At 42.0% G+C, this 21880-nt stretch overlaps 1 protein-coding gene and 1 long non-coding RNA gene across 2 annotated transcripts; one reads left to right on the forward strand and one right to left on the reverse strand.

The window, feature by feature from the left end:
• Positions 1-8199: 8199 nt before the first annotated feature.
• LOC115143579 (3-oxo-5-alpha-steroid 4-dehydrogenase 2-like) lies at positions 8200-14722 on the forward strand. Its single transcript, XM_029684079.2, has 5 exons — positions 8200-8623; positions 10945-11108; positions 11742-11843; positions 12871-13021; positions 13220-14722. The coding sequence occupies exons 1-5, from the start codon at positions 8346-8348 to the stop codon at positions 13284-13286; spliced, it is 762 nt and encodes a 253-aa protein (XP_029539939.1). The 5' UTR covers positions 8200-8345; the 3' UTR covers positions 13287-14722.
• Positions 14723-15209: 487 nt separating this feature from the next.
• LOC115142641 (uncharacterized) lies at positions 15210-17738 on the reverse strand. Its single transcript, XR_003865530.2, has 2 exons — positions 15951-17738; positions 15210-15591 (listed from the first exon to the last, which is right to left on the reverse strand). It is a non-coding gene; the product is annotated as an uncharacterized LOC115142641 (long non-coding RNA).
• Between the last annotated feature and the right edge of the window lie 4142 nt (positions 17739-21880).

Consider the following 21880-nt stretch of genomic DNA (forward strand, 5'->3'; position numbering starts at 1 on the left):
CTGTTCCGCGGGTGATGTGGAGGTAAACCCAGGCCCTGCATGTCCCCAGGCACCCTCATTTGTTGACTTCTGTGATCGAAAAAGCCTTGGTTTCATGCATGTCAACATCAGAAGCCTCCTCCCTAAGTTTGTTTTACTCACTGCTTTAGCACACTCTGCTAACCCTGATGTCCTTGCCGTGTCTGAATCCTGGCTCAGGAAGGCCACCAGAAATTCTGAGATTTCCATACCCAACTATAACATTTTCCGTCAAGATAGAACTGCCAAAGGGGGAGGAGTTGCAGTCTACTGCAGAGATAGCCTGCAAAGTAATGTCATACTTTCCAGGTCCATACCCAAACAGTTCGAACTACTAATTTTGAAAATTACTCTCTCCAGAAATAAGACTCTCACTGTTGCCGCCTGCTACCGACCACCCTCAGCTCCCAGCTGTGCCCTGGACACCATTTGTGAATTGATCGCCCCCCATCTAGCTTCAGAGTTTGTTCTGTTAGGTGACCTAAACTGGGATATGCTTAACACCCCGGCAGTCCTACAATCTAAGCTAGATGCCCTCAATCTCACTCAAATCATCAAGGAACCCACCAGGTACAACCCTAACTCTGTAAACAAGGGCACCCTCATAGACGTCATCCTGACCAACTGGCCCTCCAAATACACCTCCGCTGTCTTCAACCAGGATCTCAGCAATCAGTGACTCATTGCCTGTATCCGCCACAGAGCCGCAGTCAAACGACCACCCCTCATCACTGTCAAACGCTCCCTAAAACACTTCTGTGAGCAGGCCTTTCTAATCGACCTGGCCCGGGTATCCTGGAAGGACATTGACCTCATCCCGTCAGTTGAGGATGCCTGGTCATTCTTTAAAAGTAACTTCCTCACCATTTTAGATAAGCATGCGCCGTTCAAAAAATGCAGAACCAAGAACAGATACAGCCCTTGGTTCACTCCAGACCTGACTACCCTCGACCAGCACAAAAACATCCTGTGGCGGACTGCAATAGCATCGAATAGTCCCCGTGATATGCAACTGTTCAGGGAAGTCAGGAACCAATACACGCAGTCAGTCAGGAAAGCTAAGGCCAGCTCCTTCAGGCTGAAGTTTGCATCCTGTAGCCCCAACTCCAAAAAGTTCTGGGACACTGTGAAGTCCATGGAGAACAAGAGCACCTCCACCCAGGTGCCCACTGCACTGAGGCTAGGTAACACGGTCTCCACCGATAAATCCATGATTATCGAAAACTTCAATAAGCATTTCTCAATGGCTGGCCATGCCTTCCGCCTGGCTACTCCAACCTCGGCCAACAGCTCCGCCCCCCCCGCAGCTCCTCGCCCAAGCCTCTCCAGGTTCTCCTTTACCCAAATCCAGATAGCAGATGTTCTGAAAGAGCTGCAAAACCTGGACCCGTACAAATCAGCTGGGCTTGACAATCTGGACCCTCTATTTCTGAAACTATCCGCCGCCATTGTCGCAACCCCTATTACCAGCCTGTTCAACCTCTCTTTCATATCGTCTGAGATCCCCAAGGATTGAAAGCTGCCGCAGTCATCCCCCTCTTCAAAGGGGAGACACCCTGGACCCAAACTGTTATAGACCTATATCCATCCTGCCCTGCCTATCTAAGGTCTTCGAAAGCCAAGTCAACAAACAGGTCACTGACCATCTCGAATCCCACCGTACCTTCTCCGCTGTGCAATCTGGTTTCCGAGCCGGTCACGGGTGCACCTCAGCCACACTCAAGGTACTAAACGATATCATAACCGCCATCGATAAAAGACAGTACTGTGCAGCCGTCTTCATCGACCTTGCCAAGGCTTTCGACTCTGTCAATCACCATATTCTTATCGGCAGACTCAGTAGCCTCGGTTTTTCGGATGACTGCCTTGCCTGGTTCACCAATTACTTTGCAGACAGAGTTCAGTGTGTCAAATCGGAGGGCATGCTGTCCTGTCCTCTGGCAGTCTCTGTGGGGGTGCCACAGGGTTCAATTCTCGGGCCGACTCTTTTCTCTGTATATATCAATGATGTTGCTCTTGCTGCGGGCGATTCCCTGATCCACCTCTACGCAGACGACACCATTCTATATACTTTCGGCCCGTCATTGGACACTGTGCTATCTAACCTCCAAACGAGCTTCAATGCCATACAGCACTCCTTCCGTGGCCTCCAACTGCTCTTAAACGCTAGTAAAACCAAATGCATGCTTTTCAACCAATCGCTGCCTGCACCCGCATGCCCGACTAGCATCACCACCCTGGATGGTTCCGACCTTGAATATGTGGACATCTATAAGTACCTAGGTGTCTGGCTAGACTGCAAACTCTCCTTCCAGACTCATATCAAACATCTCCAATCGAAAATCAAATCAAGAGTCGGCTTTCTATTCCGCAACAAAGCCTCCTTCACTCACGCCGCCAAGCTTACCCTAGTAAAACTGACTATCCTACCGATCCTCGACTTCGGCGATGTCATCTACAAAATGGCTTCCAACACTCTACTCAGCAAACTGGATGCAGTCTATCACAGTGCCATCCGTTTTGTCACTAAAGCACCTTATACCACCCACCACTGCGACTTGTATGCTCTAGTCGGCTGGCCCTCGCTACATATTCGTCGCCAGACCCACTGGCTCCAGGTCATTTACAAGTCCATGCTAGGTAAAGCTCCGCCTTATCTCAGTTCACTGGTCACGATGGCAACACCCATCCGTAGCACGCGCTCCAGCAGGTGTATCTCACTGATCATCCCTAAAGCCAACACCTCATTTGGCCGCCTTTCGTTCCAGTACTCTGCTGCCTGTGACTGGAACGAACTGCAAAAATCGCTGAAGTTGGAGACTTTATCTCCCTCACCAACTTCAAACATCAGCTATCTGAGCAGCTAACCGATCGCTGCAGCTGTACATAGTCTATTGGTAAATAGCCCACCCATTTTCACCTACCTCATTCCCATACTGTTTTTATACTGTTTTTATTTATTTACTTTTCTGCTCTTTTGCACACCAATATCTCTACCTGTACATGACCATCTGATCATTTATCACTCCAGTGTTAATCTGCAAAATTGTAATTATTTGCCTACCTCCTCATGCCTTTTGCACACATTGTATATAGACTGCCCCTTTTTTTCTACTGTGTTATTGACTTGTTAATTGTTTACTCCATGTGTAACTCTGTGTTGTCTGTTCACACTGCTATGCTTTATCTTGGCCAGGTCGCAGTTGCAAATGAGAACTTGTTCTCAACTAGCCTACCTGGTTAAATAAAGGTTAAATAAAAAAATAGTTTGGAGCTGTGCTTTGGGTCATTGTCCCACTCCTCTTCTGGTTAGAGCCATTTTGCACTGTTCTGTGAAGGGAGTAATGCACAGCGTGGAACGAGATCTTCAGTTTCTTGGCAATTTCTCCCATGGAATAGCCTTCATTTCTCAGAACAAGAATAGACTGATGAGTTTCAGAAGAACGTTATTTGTTTCTGGCCATTTTGAGCCTGTAATCGTACCCACAAATGCTGATGCTCCAGATACTCAACTAGTCTAAAGGCCAGTTTTCAGCTGTTGTGGGAGCAAACGGTACATATAGGGACAAACATAATACTGTATAGCAAAGGTGTACTTTAGACCACAAGAGGACACACTTAGAGTGCATTTGCCATTCTGGTAAAAACAGGAAACCAAGAAATAACAGACATAATGGCCAAAGCCATAAAATGCATAAATGTTTAGGGTAAAATGCATTGTCTATTGTAGAGGACAGGAAACCAAAGCAAGGCCATGAGTGCATAGGACAGCTGGACATACCGAGATCAGAGGGACACACAAAGGAGGGTGCCAGCCAAATGACCAACTGATGGACTATAGACATAGTACATATACAGTGGGGCAAAAAAGTATTTAGTCAGCCACCAATTGTGCAAGTTCTCCCACTTAAAAAGATGAGAGAGACCTGTAATTTTCATCATAGGTACACTTCAACTATGACAGACAAAATGAGAAAAAAAATCAGAAAATCACATTATAGGATTTTTAATGAATTTATTTGCAAATTATGGTGGAAAATAAGTATTTGGTCAATACTATATTATTATCTCAATACTTTGTTATATACCCTTTGTTGGCAATGACAGAGGTCAAATGTTTTCTGTAAGTCTTCATCATCAAATCATCAAATGTATTTATAAAGCCCTTTTTACATCAGCCGATGTCACAAAGTGCTGTTCAGAAACAGTCTATGTTATGGAAAGAGCAGGTGTCCTTAATGTTTTGTGCACTCAGTATATGTTGTGTATACAAGCTTATTCCCACAGAAAACTGCAGAGGGAAGCAGCACCACCCAGTCAACCATCAGACTCCATAGTGAGACGCCTCACGGAGGATATTCAATCATAATTGCAATCCAAGGTCTCAATATCTTTACAGTAGAAGCTAACAAAACATACAACCTGACAAGGTGCACACTGATCAGTAAAGAGAAGAGAGGCTACCATTCTAGAATGCTCCCTTCTTTCTGCACGGTTCTCACAGTGAGAAACAATAGGATTACAAGAGTGTTCTACGCTTTCTTCATTTGATCCAATTCAAAGTTGCCAATTATTTTATGGGATGAGAATTAAGTAGAGTGACTAATCTTAGCTGGTCTGAGAAAACTGATGAGACTTCTCTCCTTTATGTATACATTGGGCCATTTAAAAAGACACCAATCTGTAGAATCTCTTCTCACAGTCAGTGCAGTGATAAGGCTTCTCTCAAGTGTGTATCTGTTGGTGTGTTTTTACATTGCCCAATCGGGAGAAACTCTTGCCACATTAAGAGAAGAAGTAAGGCTTCTCTCCTCTGTGTGTTCTCTGATGACCCTTTTAGCTCAGCTGTTGATAAAAAAATAAATACATCTACAGTCAGATCAGTGATAAGGCTTCTCTCCTTTATGATTAACTTGGTGTCTTTTTAACTGGCCCAGTCGAGAGAAACTCTTTCCACAGCCACAAGGTTTTCACACACTGCTGCTGGTATTTTGGCCCATTCCTCCGTGCAGATCTCCTCTAGAGCAGTGATGTTTTGGGGCTGTTGCTGGGCAACACGGACTTTCAACTCCCTCCAAAGATTTTCTATGGGGTTGAGATCTGGAGACTGGCTAGGCCACTCCAGGACCTTGAAATGCTTCTTACGAAGCAACTCCTTCGTTGCCCGGGCGGTGTTTTTGGGATCATTGTCATGCTGAAAGACCCAGCCATGTTTCATCTTCAATGCCCTTGTTGATGGAAGGAGGTTTTCACTCAAAATCTCACGATACATCCATTCATTCTTTCCTTTACACGGATCAGTCGTCCTGGTCCCTTTGCCGAAAAACAGCCCCAAAGCATCATGTTTCCACCCCCATGCTTCACAGTAGGTATGGTGCTCTTTGGATGCAACTCAGCATTCTTTGTCCTCCAAACACGACGAGTTGAGTTTTTACCAAAAAGTTATATTTTGGTTTCATCTGACCATATGACATTCTCCCAATCTTCTTCTGGATCATCCAAATGCTCTCTAGCAAACTTCAGATGGGCTTGGACATGTACTGGCTTAAGCAGGGGGACACGTCTGGCACTGCAGGATTTGAGTCCCTGGCGGCGTAGTGTGTTACTGATGGTAGGCTTTGTTACTTTGGTCCCAGCTCTCTGCAGGTCATTCACTAGGTCCCTCCGTGTGGTTCTGGGATTTTTGCTCACCGTTCCTGTGATCATTTTGAGAGATATTGCGTTGAGCCCCAGATCGAGGGAGATTATCAGTGGTCTTGTATGTCTTCCATTTCCTAATAATTGCTCCCACAGTTGATTTCTTCAAACCAAGCTGCTTACCTATTGCAGATTCAGTCTTCCCAGCCTGGTGCAGTTCTACAATTTTGTTTCTGGTGTCCTTGGACAGCTCTTTGGTCTTGGCCATAGTGGAGTTTGGAGTGTGACTGTTTGAGGTTGTGGACAGGTGTCTTTTATACTGATAACAAGTTCAAACAGGTGCCATTAATACAGGTAACGAGTGGAGGAGAGAGGAGCCTCTTAAAGAAGAAGTTACAGGTCTGTGAGAGCCAGAAATCTTGCTTGTTTGTAGGTGAGCAAATGCTTATTTTCCACCATAATTTGCAAATGAATTAATTCAAAATCCTACAATGTGATTTTCTGGATTTTTTTTCTTCTCATTTTGTCTGTCATAGTTGAAGTGTACCTATGATGAAAATTACAGGCCTCTCTCATCTTTTTAAGTGGGAGAACTTGCACAATTGGTGGCTGACTAAATACTATTTTGCCCCACTGTATCATTCTTAGGACATGAAAGGGTCCTGCCACCATTGTAATCTAATCAAGAGTGGATACAGGCGTTATTGGGCATGAACAAGCAGGAAGCCTGGACTGAAAGATAATGGTGGCAGATGACCTGAGGGAAGTAACTTCATTAACGTGTGGAATTGGCTCATATGCTGTGTGTGTATAAATACAGAGCCAGTGCTCTGGGAAAGTGTGTGTTCCGCGGACCATCTAGGCTTCTGATATGTTTGTATTAAAAGCCTATATTGAACTCACAAGTTCTTGTAAGTGTTATATTTTGAAACGATTCTCCACGACACTGTGCTAACATAATTGTAAAAGGGTTTTCTAATGATCAATTAACTAACACAATGTTCCATTGGAACACAGGAGTGATGGTTGCTGATAATGGGCCTCTGTACACCTATGTAGATATTCCATAAAAGAAATCTGCCGTTTCTTGCTACAATAGTCATTTACAACATCAACAATGTCTACACTGTATCAAATTGATGTTATTTTAATGGACAAAAAATGTGCTTTTCTTTCAAAAACAAGGACATTTCTAAGTGACCCCAAACTTTTGAACGGTAGTGTAAATCTCTCTGCAAAAACAGACAGGTAGGTTTTAGTGTACACATTTTCAAGGAAAATAGAGATTTAGCTGAGTAAGTCGAGTTTCAAGGTCCTTGGTGTCCACATCACCAACAAACTATCATGGTCCAAACACACATTGACTCGGTACCGGTACACCCGGTATATAGCCTCGTTATTGTTATTTTATTGTGTTAGTTTGTATTATTTTTTACTTTAGTTTATTTAGTAAATATTTTCTTAACTCTTTCTTGCACTGCATTGTTGGTTAAGGGCTTGTAAAGTAAGCATTTCACGGTAAGATCAACACCTGTTGTGTTTGGCGCATGTGACAAATACAATTTGATTTGATCTGACATGTGTGTCATCCCAGTGCATGAGATATGAACTGGATGGAGCTGTGTTGACTACTGTCCTTTTCACACAAAGATCCTGATGAAAGGTGGGACGATTCAGTTCTCCATACGTGGGGATTTGACGTTTTTGGTTTAAAAATAATTTCAGTGGAAAGCAACCAAGGAGAGCAAATTTGGCCATTTTTGAGTTTTCAAATAGATTAGAAAATATCAAATTCCCGGGCTGTGTGGCTCAGCACAGCTTTCAGAAAACCTGCCATTTTAGTGTTTTTGAGGCAAACACTTGCATCTTGATATTATATGGAGTAATAATCTAAAATGTAATCAGCTGTTTTTAAGAATGTAACTGTTATCCGATTAAACAATTTATTTAAAGTAATTTGGTCCCATTACAGTTACTTCATTTTTGTAATCTGATTATGTAATCCCTGTTATGCGTGAGTACCAAAACCTGCTCTTCTCTCACAGTACAATGTCACTGATATTGGAAGACTACCAAGCTCCCTTTGAAACAATTGACCCCTTTCCAGACAGAGTGCCTCGTGGCAGATTTGATACATTCTTGAGGAGATTGATTCGCCAAGGGCCAACTCTGATCACACATCATTTTCACATGATTAGAAAAACATCAGTATAGTGGTATATGTGGTAGGCAAAGACTGGAGGGCAATGTTGTTAATGATTTTGTCTAGGTCTATTTGTTCTGCAATTGTACATGTAAGTTATCCTTTACTTTAAAAAAACAATTACAGAAAATATGTATATAATGTAATAATTCCTTAGGTTTAAAAAAAATAAAACAAATCTTGGTGATGTTTCACACTCAAATAATAGTAGTGCAGAGAAGTTACATACAAACTACTTACATAAAGCAGCAAGATCATGACCCTTCTCAGATTCAACAGTGACTGAAACATGAGAGACTCCCGTTGTTTTAAAGGGGAGGAGTTGGGAGTAGTAAGTGTGCCTCTCCCATTCACACACGTCTCACACCAGCATACACAGATGGAGGCTACTCGATCTTGACAGAGTGGAGACCGTGGAAGCGTTGCTGGACACGAGGACCTGAAGGAAGAGAAGGAGAAGAAAGGAGAGAAGGAGAGGGGGATAATAATGGAGTGCAAGGAGAATGTGATCCACTTCCTCAGCTGGGGGTTCATCGTCGGTGCGGTGGCGTATCTCCTTCAGCAGACCAGGACCCAGACCCCGTATGGACGCTACGTGACCTCGGATGGGACCCGAGGGAGGACCTGTCCTGCCAAGCTGGCCTGGTTCCTCCAGGAACTGCCTTCTTTCCTGGTGCCCATGCTCCTTCTGCTCTCCACTGACACACAGCCCAGCCTGGGCAAAGACCTTCTTCTCTGGACCTTCTGTCTGCACTACTTCCAAAGGTATGTGTACACATTAGATTGGTCCCCGATCTGTAAGTATACAAATGTGATGAAAGAAATAAAAGGTGAAATAAATAATTCTCTCTACTATTATTCTGACATTTCACATTTGTAAAATAAAGTGGTGATCCTAACTGACCAAAGACAGGAAATTCTTACTAGGATTAAATGTCAGGAATTGTGAAAACTGAGTTTAAATGTATTTGGCTAAGGTTGGTGGCAAGAATTTGGTATAATTTAAATTGAAAAACTAAGTGTTGAGTCAAGTGTAGTTTTTTGTAGCAGTTTATAAACCATGTGCCATGGAATAGGTACATCAAAAATCTCCTCCCATTTATTTTGCAGCCTGTATAGCGCAGCTGTCCATTTTTTTGTCCTCAGATGAAACTGGTATATTTGTCTATTTATGCCAAGTCCTTTCAGACAATTTGTATATGTAATATACAGCAGGCAAACAAGTTCCCTACCTTCTCCCTTTTCCACTTGCCTCCTGGTAAATTTGGATTGTGCAGATATTCCCATATATTTTCGATAACTGCATATGTGACATAACTCCTCCATTTCTATTCATAATAGAATTAATAAATATTATTTTAAAAAATTAAAAATTCCATCATGTTTTTTTTATTAATCATTCATTATATTTGAGTTTAACCATAGCATTTGTTGTATTATTTGTTCTATCTTTTCTGGAGGATAAAACTGAAATTATAACCAGCTTTGTATGGCTTGTTTAAGAAAGTGTAACGAGTGCGCTGAGAGTTGGGAAGCAAGTTCATGGAGTGAGAGTTTTAATAAATAAAATAAACAATTAACACAAAACACAAACAACGCACCAACATGAAAACAGAGTCAATAACACCTGAGGAAAGAACCAAGGGGAGTGACAGATATAGGGAAGATAATCAAGGAGGTGAGGAAGTCTAGGTGAGTGTCATGAGGCGCAGGTGCACGAGATGATGGTGACAGGTGTGCGGGATAATCAGCAGCCTGATGACCTAGAGGCTGGGGAGGGAGTATACGTGACAGAAAGGGCAATACTTTAAACTAAATTTCATTTTCAATTAGTCGGAAATGAAAAGTTGTAATCTGTATGAAGGCAAAAAAATCAATTTTTGAACAAAAACCTTTTCTTAATAATCTACTGGAGAACCATTTTGGGTTTAAGTATAACTTATGTATGAGTGAAGCTTTTAGTGAGAGGTTTAAAGATTTTATATTTAATCATTTTAGCCCCCCAAACTGGCGCGGAAGGAAGCCTACTGGTTAGAGTGTTGGACTAGTAACCCAAAGGTTGCAAGATCGAATCCCCGAGCTGACAAGGTAAAAATCTGTCATTCTGCCCCTGAACAAGGCAGTTAACACACTGTTCCTAGGCCATCATTGAAAATAAGACTTTGGTCTTAACTGACTTGCCTAGTTAAATAAAGGTAAAATATAAATAGGCACATTTAATTTAGTCTGGCTTAGCATTCCAAATAAAATTAAATATTTTTTGCTCATATGATTTAAAAAATGAATCATCTGGAGTAGGCAATGCCATTAGTAAGTAAATCCTACTGTTATCTGATCTCTTATATAGTCAAAACCTGTGGAGAACACTCAACGGAGACCGGGTGTGAACATATTTACATGGTAGGGAATTGAACGTGCATCAAACTCACAACTGCCCTTAAACCAGGTTAGCACACCTACATGAATGTATGTTAGTCACCATCCTCTGCCATATCAAACTTTACTCAACAGGGTCATGTCCAGTATGGAGAAAATGTTTCGAAACAGGGAGGTAATACCTGAACTTGTCCAATAAGAAACAATATTTGTAGTTATGTTGCAATATTACTTTCCCCACTGAACATGACCCTGGGCTTTGAGATGAGCCACCAAGCACATAAGCCCTTACCTGGAGTTTACTCAAAAAACAGGAGAGAAAGGAGCAGAAGTCAGAACAGAAGTGCCCCTGGATGTAACTAAAATCCTGTTCCACTGTTTACTAATGTTACAGGGAATGGGAAGTATGTATGTAGATTGACTAGAGGCTCAGGGTGTAAGGAGAAGGGAGGGGAACCATTAAACACTACCCACTCGATCAGTATAGGGCACAACTTTGTAGTTGCAGATAGAAATGTAATGAAGAGATGACGTGATCCCTTATTCTACTTGTTACAGGGGAATGTTTGTTCTACATAATCTATTTCTATCTACGTTAAGAAACACGGCCCTGCATGGCTTCCAGGTACTCACAGTTTGTACACAGCAGTGCTATATTAACCCATCTTTGACTTGATTTCTTTAATCAATATTTTTCTGTTTTTTACAAGAACATTCATCTACTCCTTGCTGACCAAAGGCCGCCCTTCCCCTCTCTACATTGTCTTCTCTGCGTTAGTCTTCTGTTCCGTCAACGGTTTTCTCCAAGGCCACTACATGCTCCACTGTGCCACGTACGATGACACGTGGCAGACCGACATTCGTCTAGGCACCGGTAAGTGAGATCTGAGATCCAAGCGGAAATGGTTTAGCAGTCTTTTCCCAGCCCATATTCAGAATATTACAGTGCCTGGATGATGTTCACAGACATTTGGCAGTCATTTGGTATCCTATGTCGAAGCCCTAAATAAATGCAATAGATTTATTTACAAAGTAATGTAATTTCAACCTTTAAAGAGTAACATTTGCTAACTGCTAGAGCTACTGTAGATTAAGTCTGAGATCATTAAAAAAAATGTAATTGGTTAGGAAAACACACAACAGGAAAAGCAGCCGTGCAGTCTGGGAGACTCTAATCTGGCCAGAGAACTTCGAGGCTTTCAGGCTGGAACTGTGACGAAACAAGTTTGCATTTGCTTCCTCCTTGCCAATGTTGTGTGTTTATTGGTCATTTAATGAGGCTAGATTCTTCAAAACATGCATTTCTTGGTCCCAGCAGGATATGGGATGACTATTTTGACAATATTCTTCCACAAGAATAGAAATAATGTTTTGTTGACAGTCTGAGTTTGGGGTTGCATTGTACAAGCTTCTGCCAGCATGAAAGCTTTTAACAGCTCATACATTTGAGTTTTTTATAGAACTAGAATTTGGTTTGCAATAAGCACCTGTATTGTTTTTTTTTCAGGTTTGCTGATGTTTTTCCTGGGAATGGCCATCAACATTCACAGTGACCACATTCTTCTAAATTTGAGAAAACCCGGAGAGGTTGTTTACAAGATTCCAAAAGGTACAAGATGGAATTCTGGATAACAGATGTCCAGCAGTGTTTCGGCATATGTTCCAGTCTTGTGAAACAATAGCAAAAACGTGGATCTTTAGCCAAATAACCATGTTCTGTACTCTTTACTTAGCCACTGTCCACACAACCATGTGATGATAAACAGAACAAGCAGAGCATATTCGGAACATTCTGGTGTCAATGTGACCTTTTGCTGATGTTTAAAGGCCCAGTGCAGTCAAAATGCATTTTTCCTGTGTTTTTTATCATACTGTACAACAGCTAATGACGCTAACACTGTAAAGTGTGAAGTGTAAGTGTGAAAAAAAACCTATTTCCTGATAATTGCTGGTTTTGGCTTTCCATGGTGATATCACCATGTGCTAAATTGGTTAATATACCAATAACAGAGTTCCAAACCTCTCTGCCAATAACAGCTAGTTTTCAGTTTCCCCCTCCCCACTCAGACAGTCCTGGCAAAATTCTAGATTGAGACAGATTTTTTGTTGTTGCTAAAAAGCTGTTTTTGCCCATTTGTATTAGAAATTCTATTACAGTAAGGTACTTAATTGTTACCCAGAAACTTCTGCATTGGGCCTTTCATTGCTAATGTAATCACCAGGGTCATAGAAGATTTTGAGCAACGTACACAAGGCATTCAAAGTTTGGCCAAGAAACTTCAGACACAGGAAGCAAACATTCCAGCTTTCTGGGCCATTACTTAACGGAAAGGTTCAAAAGGAACATCTTGCAACTATTATCAGAACCATGCGGAAAAAGCTGGAGAAAAGTGAAACAGAAAAGGCCACAGCAGATCTGTTTTCACCCAACTTCGGGTTGAATTAACTATCCAAGTAGTATATTCAAACAATGGATCCCTTGACATGAGGTGCTGGGTCAAGAAAAATGTAACAGATGTGAAGTAGGGTCTGAAAAGGTCAGGGATTGAAATATTGTGACCTACTTTTAAGGTATTTTACAGACCCTACTTCATTACTACTGTACTGAAATAACTGTCTGACACTTTATATTCCAGGGGGAATGTTTGAGTATGTCTCCGGAGCAAACTTCTTTGGAGAGATTCTGGAGTGGTGCGGGTATGCCCTAGCAACGTGGTCCCTGACGACGTTCTCCTTTGCCCTTTTCACCATGTGCTCGATTGGACCGCGGGCCTACCACCACCACAGGTACTGACAGGTCCAACCTCAAGAGCCTTCTGTAATCTCTTCATGCTCATACTCACACTGATACACCCGTGTTCACTGGTATTGATACAACTATAGATCTTTCTGCAAAGCAATAAGCCCGGACTGTCTTGTTGGCATTTTACAATGGAAAAGCATGGCAGTAGGATTCCTTCAATCTGACACTGTATTCTCTTTCAGGTACTACCAAGAGAAGTTTGAAGACTACCCTCGGTCGAGGAAAGCTGTGATACCTTTCATATTATAAGAAGAACAGCAAACCAGAGAAGCCTTAATAAATGGACTGACCTAGCTAAAATCATTAGTCATAGCCATGATATTGGAATTTACTGAACTCTGAAATCAAATGTATTTATATAGCCCTTCTTGCATCAGCTGATATCTCAAAGTGCTGTACCGAAACCCAGCCTAAAACCCCAAACAGCAAGCAATGCAGGTGTAGAAGCACGGTGGCTAGGAAAAACTCCTGAGAAAAGCCAAAACCTAGGAAGAAACCTAGAGAGGAACCAGGCTATGAGGTGTGGCCAGTCCTCTTCTGGCTGTGCCGGGTGGAGATTATAACAGAACATGGCCAAGATGTTCAAATGCTCATATATGACCAGCATGGTCAAATAATAATAATCACAGTAGTTGTCGAGGGTGCAACAAGTCAGCACCTCAGGAGTAAATGTCTGATGGCTTTTCATAGCTGATTATTAAGAGTATCTCTACCGCTCCTGCTGTCTCTATAGAGTTGAACACAGCAGGTCTGGGACAGGTAGCACGTCCGGTGAACAGGTCAGGGTTCCATAGCCGCTTGTCTTATATTGCTCTTTTCTGTGGAGCCCATTTGACCAGGCTTTAGCTTTCAGTAACTAGACATATTGAACCTATCATCTCATTGTACTCAGAGCTATCATATTCCACCCTTGCAGCAACATATCTGTAATGCCATACTCCAAAATACTTGGAGGAATGAATTATGTGGCAGCATTTATCATGGTCAAAGCTCAATGAAGGATAAAGAATTTGAGGTGAAGAGAAAGGGGGGTGGTGGGTAGGTCTTGAAAGAATAACATATTTTATGTTGAAAGGGATGACTGACAGCCTTTTCTTCTTTGTGCAAAAGGTATCTCTTGGACAGATGAGCCTTCTTCACTTTTGAAAAGGATCATTAAATCTCTGCTTATTTACCTTGGGTCTGAAAAAAAAACGTGGTCCGTTTGTTTTCTTATGCAGTTTATCAAATAATATGTGATTAATAACTGCTGCATATGCGATTACACTTTTTAATTTCATGCTTGCTTGGTTAGATAAGTCCAAAGGCAATGTCATCCTTCATTAGGTGGGACAAAGGCTCAGCTTACTGGAAAGCATGTAACTTGAATATCTGGCTACGCAGTGACATTCATCAATCAAGTTCCAGAGAGATGGTAAACATTGCCACCCTCGGGAACTAGTCGAGCTAGTGCATCACTGAGGTTCTTGACAGACAAGCTTAAAAGTAGTGTTATGACATGAGTAGTTGTAATCCTCTTATTCTAACCCTAGAGGGCAGTATAAGCTTTTTCATGTGGGTATCGTGTTTTAGAGAGCGCAACAACATGATAGTCCACTAAAAGCAGACATTGGCCACATTAATATTTCAATCCAAGGTGGCTTTTTAATTTCCTTCATTGGCACTGATCCGGAGAACGAGCAGTGCTGATGACGGAAAAGATTAAACTCTTTCCACCTTACTGAGCCAGCCGAGCTGTGTTGCGCTGGCCTGGTTACGCATTCACCATCGTTTTCTGGAGCCATGCTGGAAAAGAGCATGTGAAAATAAAATCTCTGAACCAGCACAGTACAGTTTGGGTCAGCATGATAAAGTGAAAACAGCTTTAAAGATGTTGAAGATGGAACATGTTAAGAATGGAGGTCCCAATATTGACTTGCTTAGTTAAAGGTTAAATAAAAAAATATTGCACTCAATTGCGATGGTACTTAAGCCCACTCCTTGGTCTAATTTAATATAATCTCAAATTTTGTTTCAATGGAAAGAATCAAATGTTTGCTTTCATGACTGACATTTTAAATGTAACCGATTATGTGATGTCTGTAAAGTGTTTTGAAATGCAGCCCTGATCTTCCCTGGGTGAAACATGTTCATACTCCGCACACCTGTCAGCAAGTTAATCTGCAGTTTGACTTATTGTGAAATTCATAGTTTAATTTGATCTCTAACAGAGGAATAACATTTGCAGCTAATCAAGCACAGGTAATTACATCATTATCTTGAGTTCAGAGTTCAATTCCATTTACTCCACACGTGAGTCGTTAAAAATATAGTAGTCCACTGGCAAAACGCCTCACCACCAGTCACTCCTGGGAATCCTTCTCTTTCAGTGACATCTCAGAGCGAGCGACGCTTCTCATAGCCCTCTGCATGAGCCAGGTGGTTAAATGGATGCCAAGAAAGGACCCCCCAACCACCCACAGCCAGTTCTTCCTCAACCAGCTCTGGGGCTTCATAGTCTCAGTCCATTATATAGCCTAGTAGATGTTGTCTTTTCTGAAGGATGTGTACATCACTGGAACAAAAGAGAGAAAAATGAAGATGCAAGATACTCGTGGTTCCCTACCATGTCAACTCAGAAAGAAGGTGATCTACACAACTGAAGGATGTGTCACTTTAAATATGTTTAGGCTACAACAAGACCTTGACATGCCTTAGATTACATCAAGAATGATAGGATGATAATCATGATTCATGACATGGGGCGGCAGGGTAGCCTAGTGGTTAGAGCGTTGGACTAAGGTTGCAAGTTCAAACCCCCGAGCTGACAGGCAGTTAACCCACTGTTCATTGAAAATAAGAATTTGTTCTTAACTGACTTCCCTAGTTAAATAAATAAATAATGATTCATAACAAGAGCTCCAACATGCTTACCTCACTCCTTCACCAGCTACTTTGCCTTGGGGGCTTGAGGTGGTGAAACATATGCCACAATGCCTGGTTCTGGAACATAGTCCTGTTTATTCTTGTGTAGTGCAGGGTGTGACTTGACATTGTATGAGTCCAAGGCTCGTGCCCATAACAATCAAGACTTTGTAATTATTCCAGATAGTCTGCAATGATTGAAAGGCACTTGGCTCAACTATAACCACAAGCATAAGGAAAACGTGTATGTCAAGAAGCATTGATTTGTTGCATTATAACCTGCTATTCAGTCAAACTGTAGACTTTTTTTAAAAGGTCCCATGCATTTATTTTCTCTTGACAGTTTTCAGTTGTTCAACCAGTCAGTCATCAAATTGCAATATAGCATGAATAACTGTCTTTCTTGGGTTAGACTTGCCATTTGAGTCATTTAAGCCATAGCACAGCTAGCTAGACAAGTTATGTACAGCTTTTGCTAGTGAAACAGCTGCCTTTTGATACATTCAGAGATCATTAATTCATAATGCTTCATACATACAATGACACACATTTTTCATGTTGTGGCCTTCAGTAATGTCGTATTTCACCAAATGTAAAAGCTGGCGGGCTAACTGAAAGTTTGGGAACAAGTGGCTTGGTTTAGCTAGCTAGCTCTCACCATCAGAATCAGCTCTTTCTCGTGTACGCCCACCATTTCTGGGTCCTCGCAACATTGTCGACTTGAAGATGTCTCAACATGAGCTAATTGTGCATTGTGGATAATATCAGCAAAGAGAATCAACCTCTCTTATATACATATTAGAAAATTAGATGTTTTCACTGAAAACGAATTTTCCACTCAATATTTGAAACAAACGTTTTTAAAAACGACCTAATAATTATGCAGGCAATATTTTAGCCACGTAGTGGTTAAGAGTGTTGGGCCCATAGAGAATGATAGAGGCCTCTAGTGGCCAAAATATTTTTTTGCATGGGCAATAACACTGAGGGCTGCCATCATTTTAACGAGGTTAACTGTGTGGGACTTCCAACTTCATTGGCTGATCCCTCTTGGTGACCTTGTTGGAGTCATGTGCACCTGGGTCATCAGGAGGGATCAGCCAATCGTGAAGAAGAAAATAGACTACTTCAAAATGGAGTTAGTCTCAATGGCACTGCCCATGCTGTCACAGAGGCCGCAATGGCTGGGATACGTGGATGAGGCCTCTTTCCATCTCTATGGTTGGGCCAGTAACTGAAAGCTCACTGGTTTATGTGAAATATCTGTTGATGTGCCCTTGAGCAAGGCACTTTACCGTATTTGCTCCTGTAAGTCGCTCTGGATAAGAGTGTCTACTAAATGACTACAATTTTAATGTAAACAACATTTGTTTGCAACTTTGCCAGGACGGGAAACTGTGTTCCTGCGTTTTCACAATGTCATGTAAAGTGGTAAGCAGAAGCTATGTTTATTTGGCTGGTTAAATGTTGACAATTCATCGTTGTTACATTAATAAACAAGCTCTCTAAAATTGATTAGAAGTTTGGGCCAGCAGAGGGAGCTGTCTGCCTGTGTAATTCTTACCAGATGGATTGCTTCTCTTTTCTCTCTCCCTCTCCTCTCTCTCTCGACCCAGATTCCAGGAAGAAAAAATATATATTTGTGGAGGCATGCATGTAAAATAAGCTAACATGGTTAATTGGCCTGCTCAACAATGTCAACAGACCACACACTGCATGGAAAAAAATAAAGTGGAATCCAGAACCAGTTATTTTCTGTCTACTACTATCCAATCTGAACACAAAATGTAGTGTAAAGAGAAGGTGTATATATGCTGTATATAGAGCTGCATTGTGGTCAGCCATCATTGGACAGGAATGTAGAAGGATCAATGCCTGGAAGGTGATGAGCAGCAGCGTCATGGCCTGTCTGTGCAGCACAACAGTTGGACAGTAATACTCTTGTGACACGGGGTAGAAAGATAAGGTTCGGTGGTGGCTCGAACAGGAGATGATGCAGACCAGATACTGACAGAGGATTAGTGTGGAATGAATGAGGAGGCATCTGCTATAGCCTGAACTTGGACGAGGATGAGTGAAGAGGAGAAGGAGTCACTTGAAGTTGACGACTCCCCCATTTCTTTTTGGATCAGATTCAAGATTGCTGTCTCACAGAATTGTTGTGATTATTTCTCTGACTGGGACAGTTGGAAACGTGGGGGTATAAGCACAACAACTTATGACTTCAAAGCATTATATATGATCTCATAATAATGCGTTAGCCTATACAGTACATGTTGGCCTTATTTTAAGTGTTACCAAATAACCTATTCAGTTATACCTAAAGCTAACAATATGTGAAAAAAGTTAAGTATGTCCTAAATCAGAGATGGGCAACTCTAGTCCTTGGGGGCCTGATTGGTGTCACACTTTTACCCAGGCCCAAGCTAACACACCTGACTCCAATAATCAACTAATCATGATCTTTTGTTTAGAATGCAATTAGTTTCATCAGCTGTTTTGATTAGGGTTGTGGAAAAAGTGTGACACCACTCCGGCCCCTGAGGACTGGAGTTGCCCATACATGTGCTGAATGCTAACTTTTTTTTTAATCAGAAAAAATGTTACCTAGGGACACTGCATCAAGTGGGGTTCTGGTTAGTTACAATGTGGTTGGGAACAAAAGGTGCAGCAGTACAATGAAGAAGTTGGCCTTAAGTGGCCAGTGATAGCTGAGCCTCTATCAGTCATAATAGTCCCAACTCCCTGTGCACCACAGTATACATCACTTCTTATGAGAACCAGGAACTAAAGCCACGTTGGCCCATTTAAAGGCTGTGAGAAATGGGAGCTTCTTTCAAACCGGTCCTTTTCAGATGTCTTGGGTGGGACACACTGACGTGTTCTCTCTATTGATGGAGAAGCTTATCTAGATCTATTTGCCCTATGGGGCAAGCTGCCGACAGTTTTCTAAAGCCACGAAAATATACTTTACTGAATAGCAAGCAAATTCAGGGTGTGAAGAAAATCAAAGTTGTGACAATGCACTTCAGTTGGCCTCAATAAATGGACTATCATGCACAAATGTTGCTTGTTTAAACAAACAATGAGAACATTTGAAGCCACAACTACAAAAAATCTAAAATCTTCATAAACAGCAGGTGTGGAACTGCTTACTTACGGGGGCCTTCCTAAAAATGCAGAGAGAAATAAAAAAAAGTACAAGGTCTTGGTCCAGTTACATCTGTTTGGTTTGGTCTTGTTCTAGGCTGTGATCGTCCAGGTTATGACTGATTAAACTTGATATAGCGAATCCCAGACTTCATTTAGGGAATACCTATGTTGCCCAATGCAGCTGTGGCTACTCAAAGAGTTCCTATGGGTGTAGGGAAAAGGGGGGGGGGGGGCTTTTCTGGACTGGCCAGACTCTAGAAGTCACATCAGTCTGGCCAATATCCATGTGAGTGTGTGTGTGTGAGAGAGAGTGAGTGAAAGAAAGAGATAGAGAAGGGGGGCTTTAGTGGGGAATTTCATCTGTGCAATGTCAGCCCTTACACCAGAGGAGTCTGGTGGGAGGAGCTATAGGAGGATGTGCTCATTGTAATGGCTGGAATAGAATTAATGGAATGGAGTCAAACATGTGGTTTCCATATATTTGATGTGCTTACCGTTCCATTTATTCCATTCCAGCCATTACAAGGAGCCCATCCTCCTCTGCTCCTCCCACCAGCCTCCTCTGCATTACACCCCTTTTTGGGTCACCAAGGCGTTTATCACTAGATGACTATCACCGTACACACACCCACACGTACACACCCCAATTCCCCAAATAGCCCCCATATCTCACTCACTCACTCACACACACACACACACACACACACACACACACACACACACACACACACACACACACACACACACACACACACACACACACACACACACACACACAACCGACTTAGAAATCAAGGAATGTCTTGGGTTCATCATGTCCTGGTATGAATGAGGGATATAAAGAGAGGGAAGAGGGATGGCTGAAAATAACCATTCACTTAGGGCCATGTGATGTTGTAAGCCTAATGGTGTTTGAAGGGCCACTGAGTTCTCCAATACTAACCACTCACCTTTAATCGTTCAGAAATGTTTTTAGGTGGTTCAAACTGAACCCTCAAAGCCCCATCAAAGTGTTAGGTGCATGACCCATGATGATCCTAGCCTGGCCCCAGATCTGTTTGTGTCTTGCCAACTCCTATGGTCAATGTCACATGCAGAGCTGTGTGACAGCACAAACAGATCTGGGACCAGTTTTGGATGTCAGTGCAATATCAAGAAATGACAAAACAACCCATTGCAGTCAGTGCTGATGGTTAGCGTGCAAATGGGTCTCTCCACGATCTTGCCGAGAGTAATTCGATAAAAGGGAGATATTCCAAGCATGGCCCGCAACCTGGATCCCGGCCAAAGGCGAAGCAATGCGGTTTCTTAAACTCGCCACTTATTTTGCTCCCACACCCATTACACATAGTAATGGAGGGAGGCATTTCAGCAACATTCCCGTTGCGTTCCAGTGCTAATATTAGTATTAATTTCAAGAACGCAGGGCATGGTGATTGGAGATGGCGAAAATACTATTATTAGTTGTTTATTAGAATGAACTAATATATTAATTGCTGAGGCTATTCATGATTTGAAATGTAGCATACATTTGTAATGTGCTGTAACTACATTCTGAAACCACAGCTACTATTCCTGAAACTTCACTGAATATAGGCTAATATATGACAATATGAACAAGTCTGGAGAAAATACTTGAAAAGTTCAGTCATTGGCCAGAAATAAAAATAAAAGTATCTCTGTTCTGTGGAACTAACTGTACCATCATTCATTCCAACGAGCAAGAGAAGAGAGGCATATAAAAATATTTTCCCTGCATCAATTTGTTGATTTACCACCCAGCCGTATGGCCAAATAGCTCTTATATCCATGACCCACCCATGAGATTCTGTGTCTAACAAGGTTCGCCACGTATCGCATTACATAGACAGTTCATTTTTTAAATGCAATTCCAGTGGAATATTTGAAATAAAACCACTTACTCAACATTGCATCTGGGGGCTTTTCGGAGAGGGGCTTGACCTTGTTCTGGCTTGTCTTAATGAAAATGAATGTGTGTAAGAAGTCTCAAGACGAGACAGTGGTCTGTGTGGGTGTGCATGGTCTTGCAGGAGAGACTTGGTCTTCCACAAGATGGCGCTGTTCCTTTCAATGGCATGTGACAAGACTGTTCAGGGGCTCTCTTTGCATCTTTGTTTACAGGAGGTTGGCAAATTAGCCAAACTTGGTGCAAACTTCCCCTAAATTGTAGAATTTTGCCTTTTTGTTGTTTTGAAGACTTTGAAGCACATGTCATTCATTTGATTAGTATTAACCAGTGGAGGCTGCTGAGTGGAGGACTGCTCATAAACATGTCTGGAATGGAGCAAATGGAATGGGATGTTTTTGATACCATTCCACAAATTCCGCTCCAGCTATTACCACAAGCCCGACCTTCCCAGTTAAGTTGCCACCAACCTCCTGTGGTCTTATCTGTGCCTTTAGCCTGGTAAAAGTGTCTTGACAAGTGTCTTTCTGGGGAAATCTGCCTACTCTCACATTTGTTCCCACGGTGGATTCCAGTCCAAAATACAGTCATCATTCATACTAACCAGTCAAATGTCAAGGGGTTAACTATAAGGCTTGGCCGCACCAAGAAAGTCTTCCACCAATGTAAATGCCCTCATAATTTAGAGTAGATCAATCTTAAATCTAACAGGTTATTTTGCCACAGCTACACCTATTCTCGAAAAGACAAAAACCTAAGAAAGCCATTGCCATCGGTGAATCATCAGAAAATCAGCTATTATCATTTTACTAGACCCGTGAAGCAAAGTTTCCCAGAAATATTATATTTTGCAGTGAGA

The sequence above is a fragment of the Oncorhynchus nerka genome, linkage group LG15, assembly GCF_034236695.1.
Source record: "Oncorhynchus nerka isolate Pitt River linkage group LG15, Oner_Uvic_2.0, whole genome shotgun sequence".
Taxonomy (NCBI): domain Eukaryota; kingdom Metazoa; phylum Chordata; class Actinopteri; order Salmoniformes; family Salmonidae; genus Oncorhynchus; species Oncorhynchus nerka.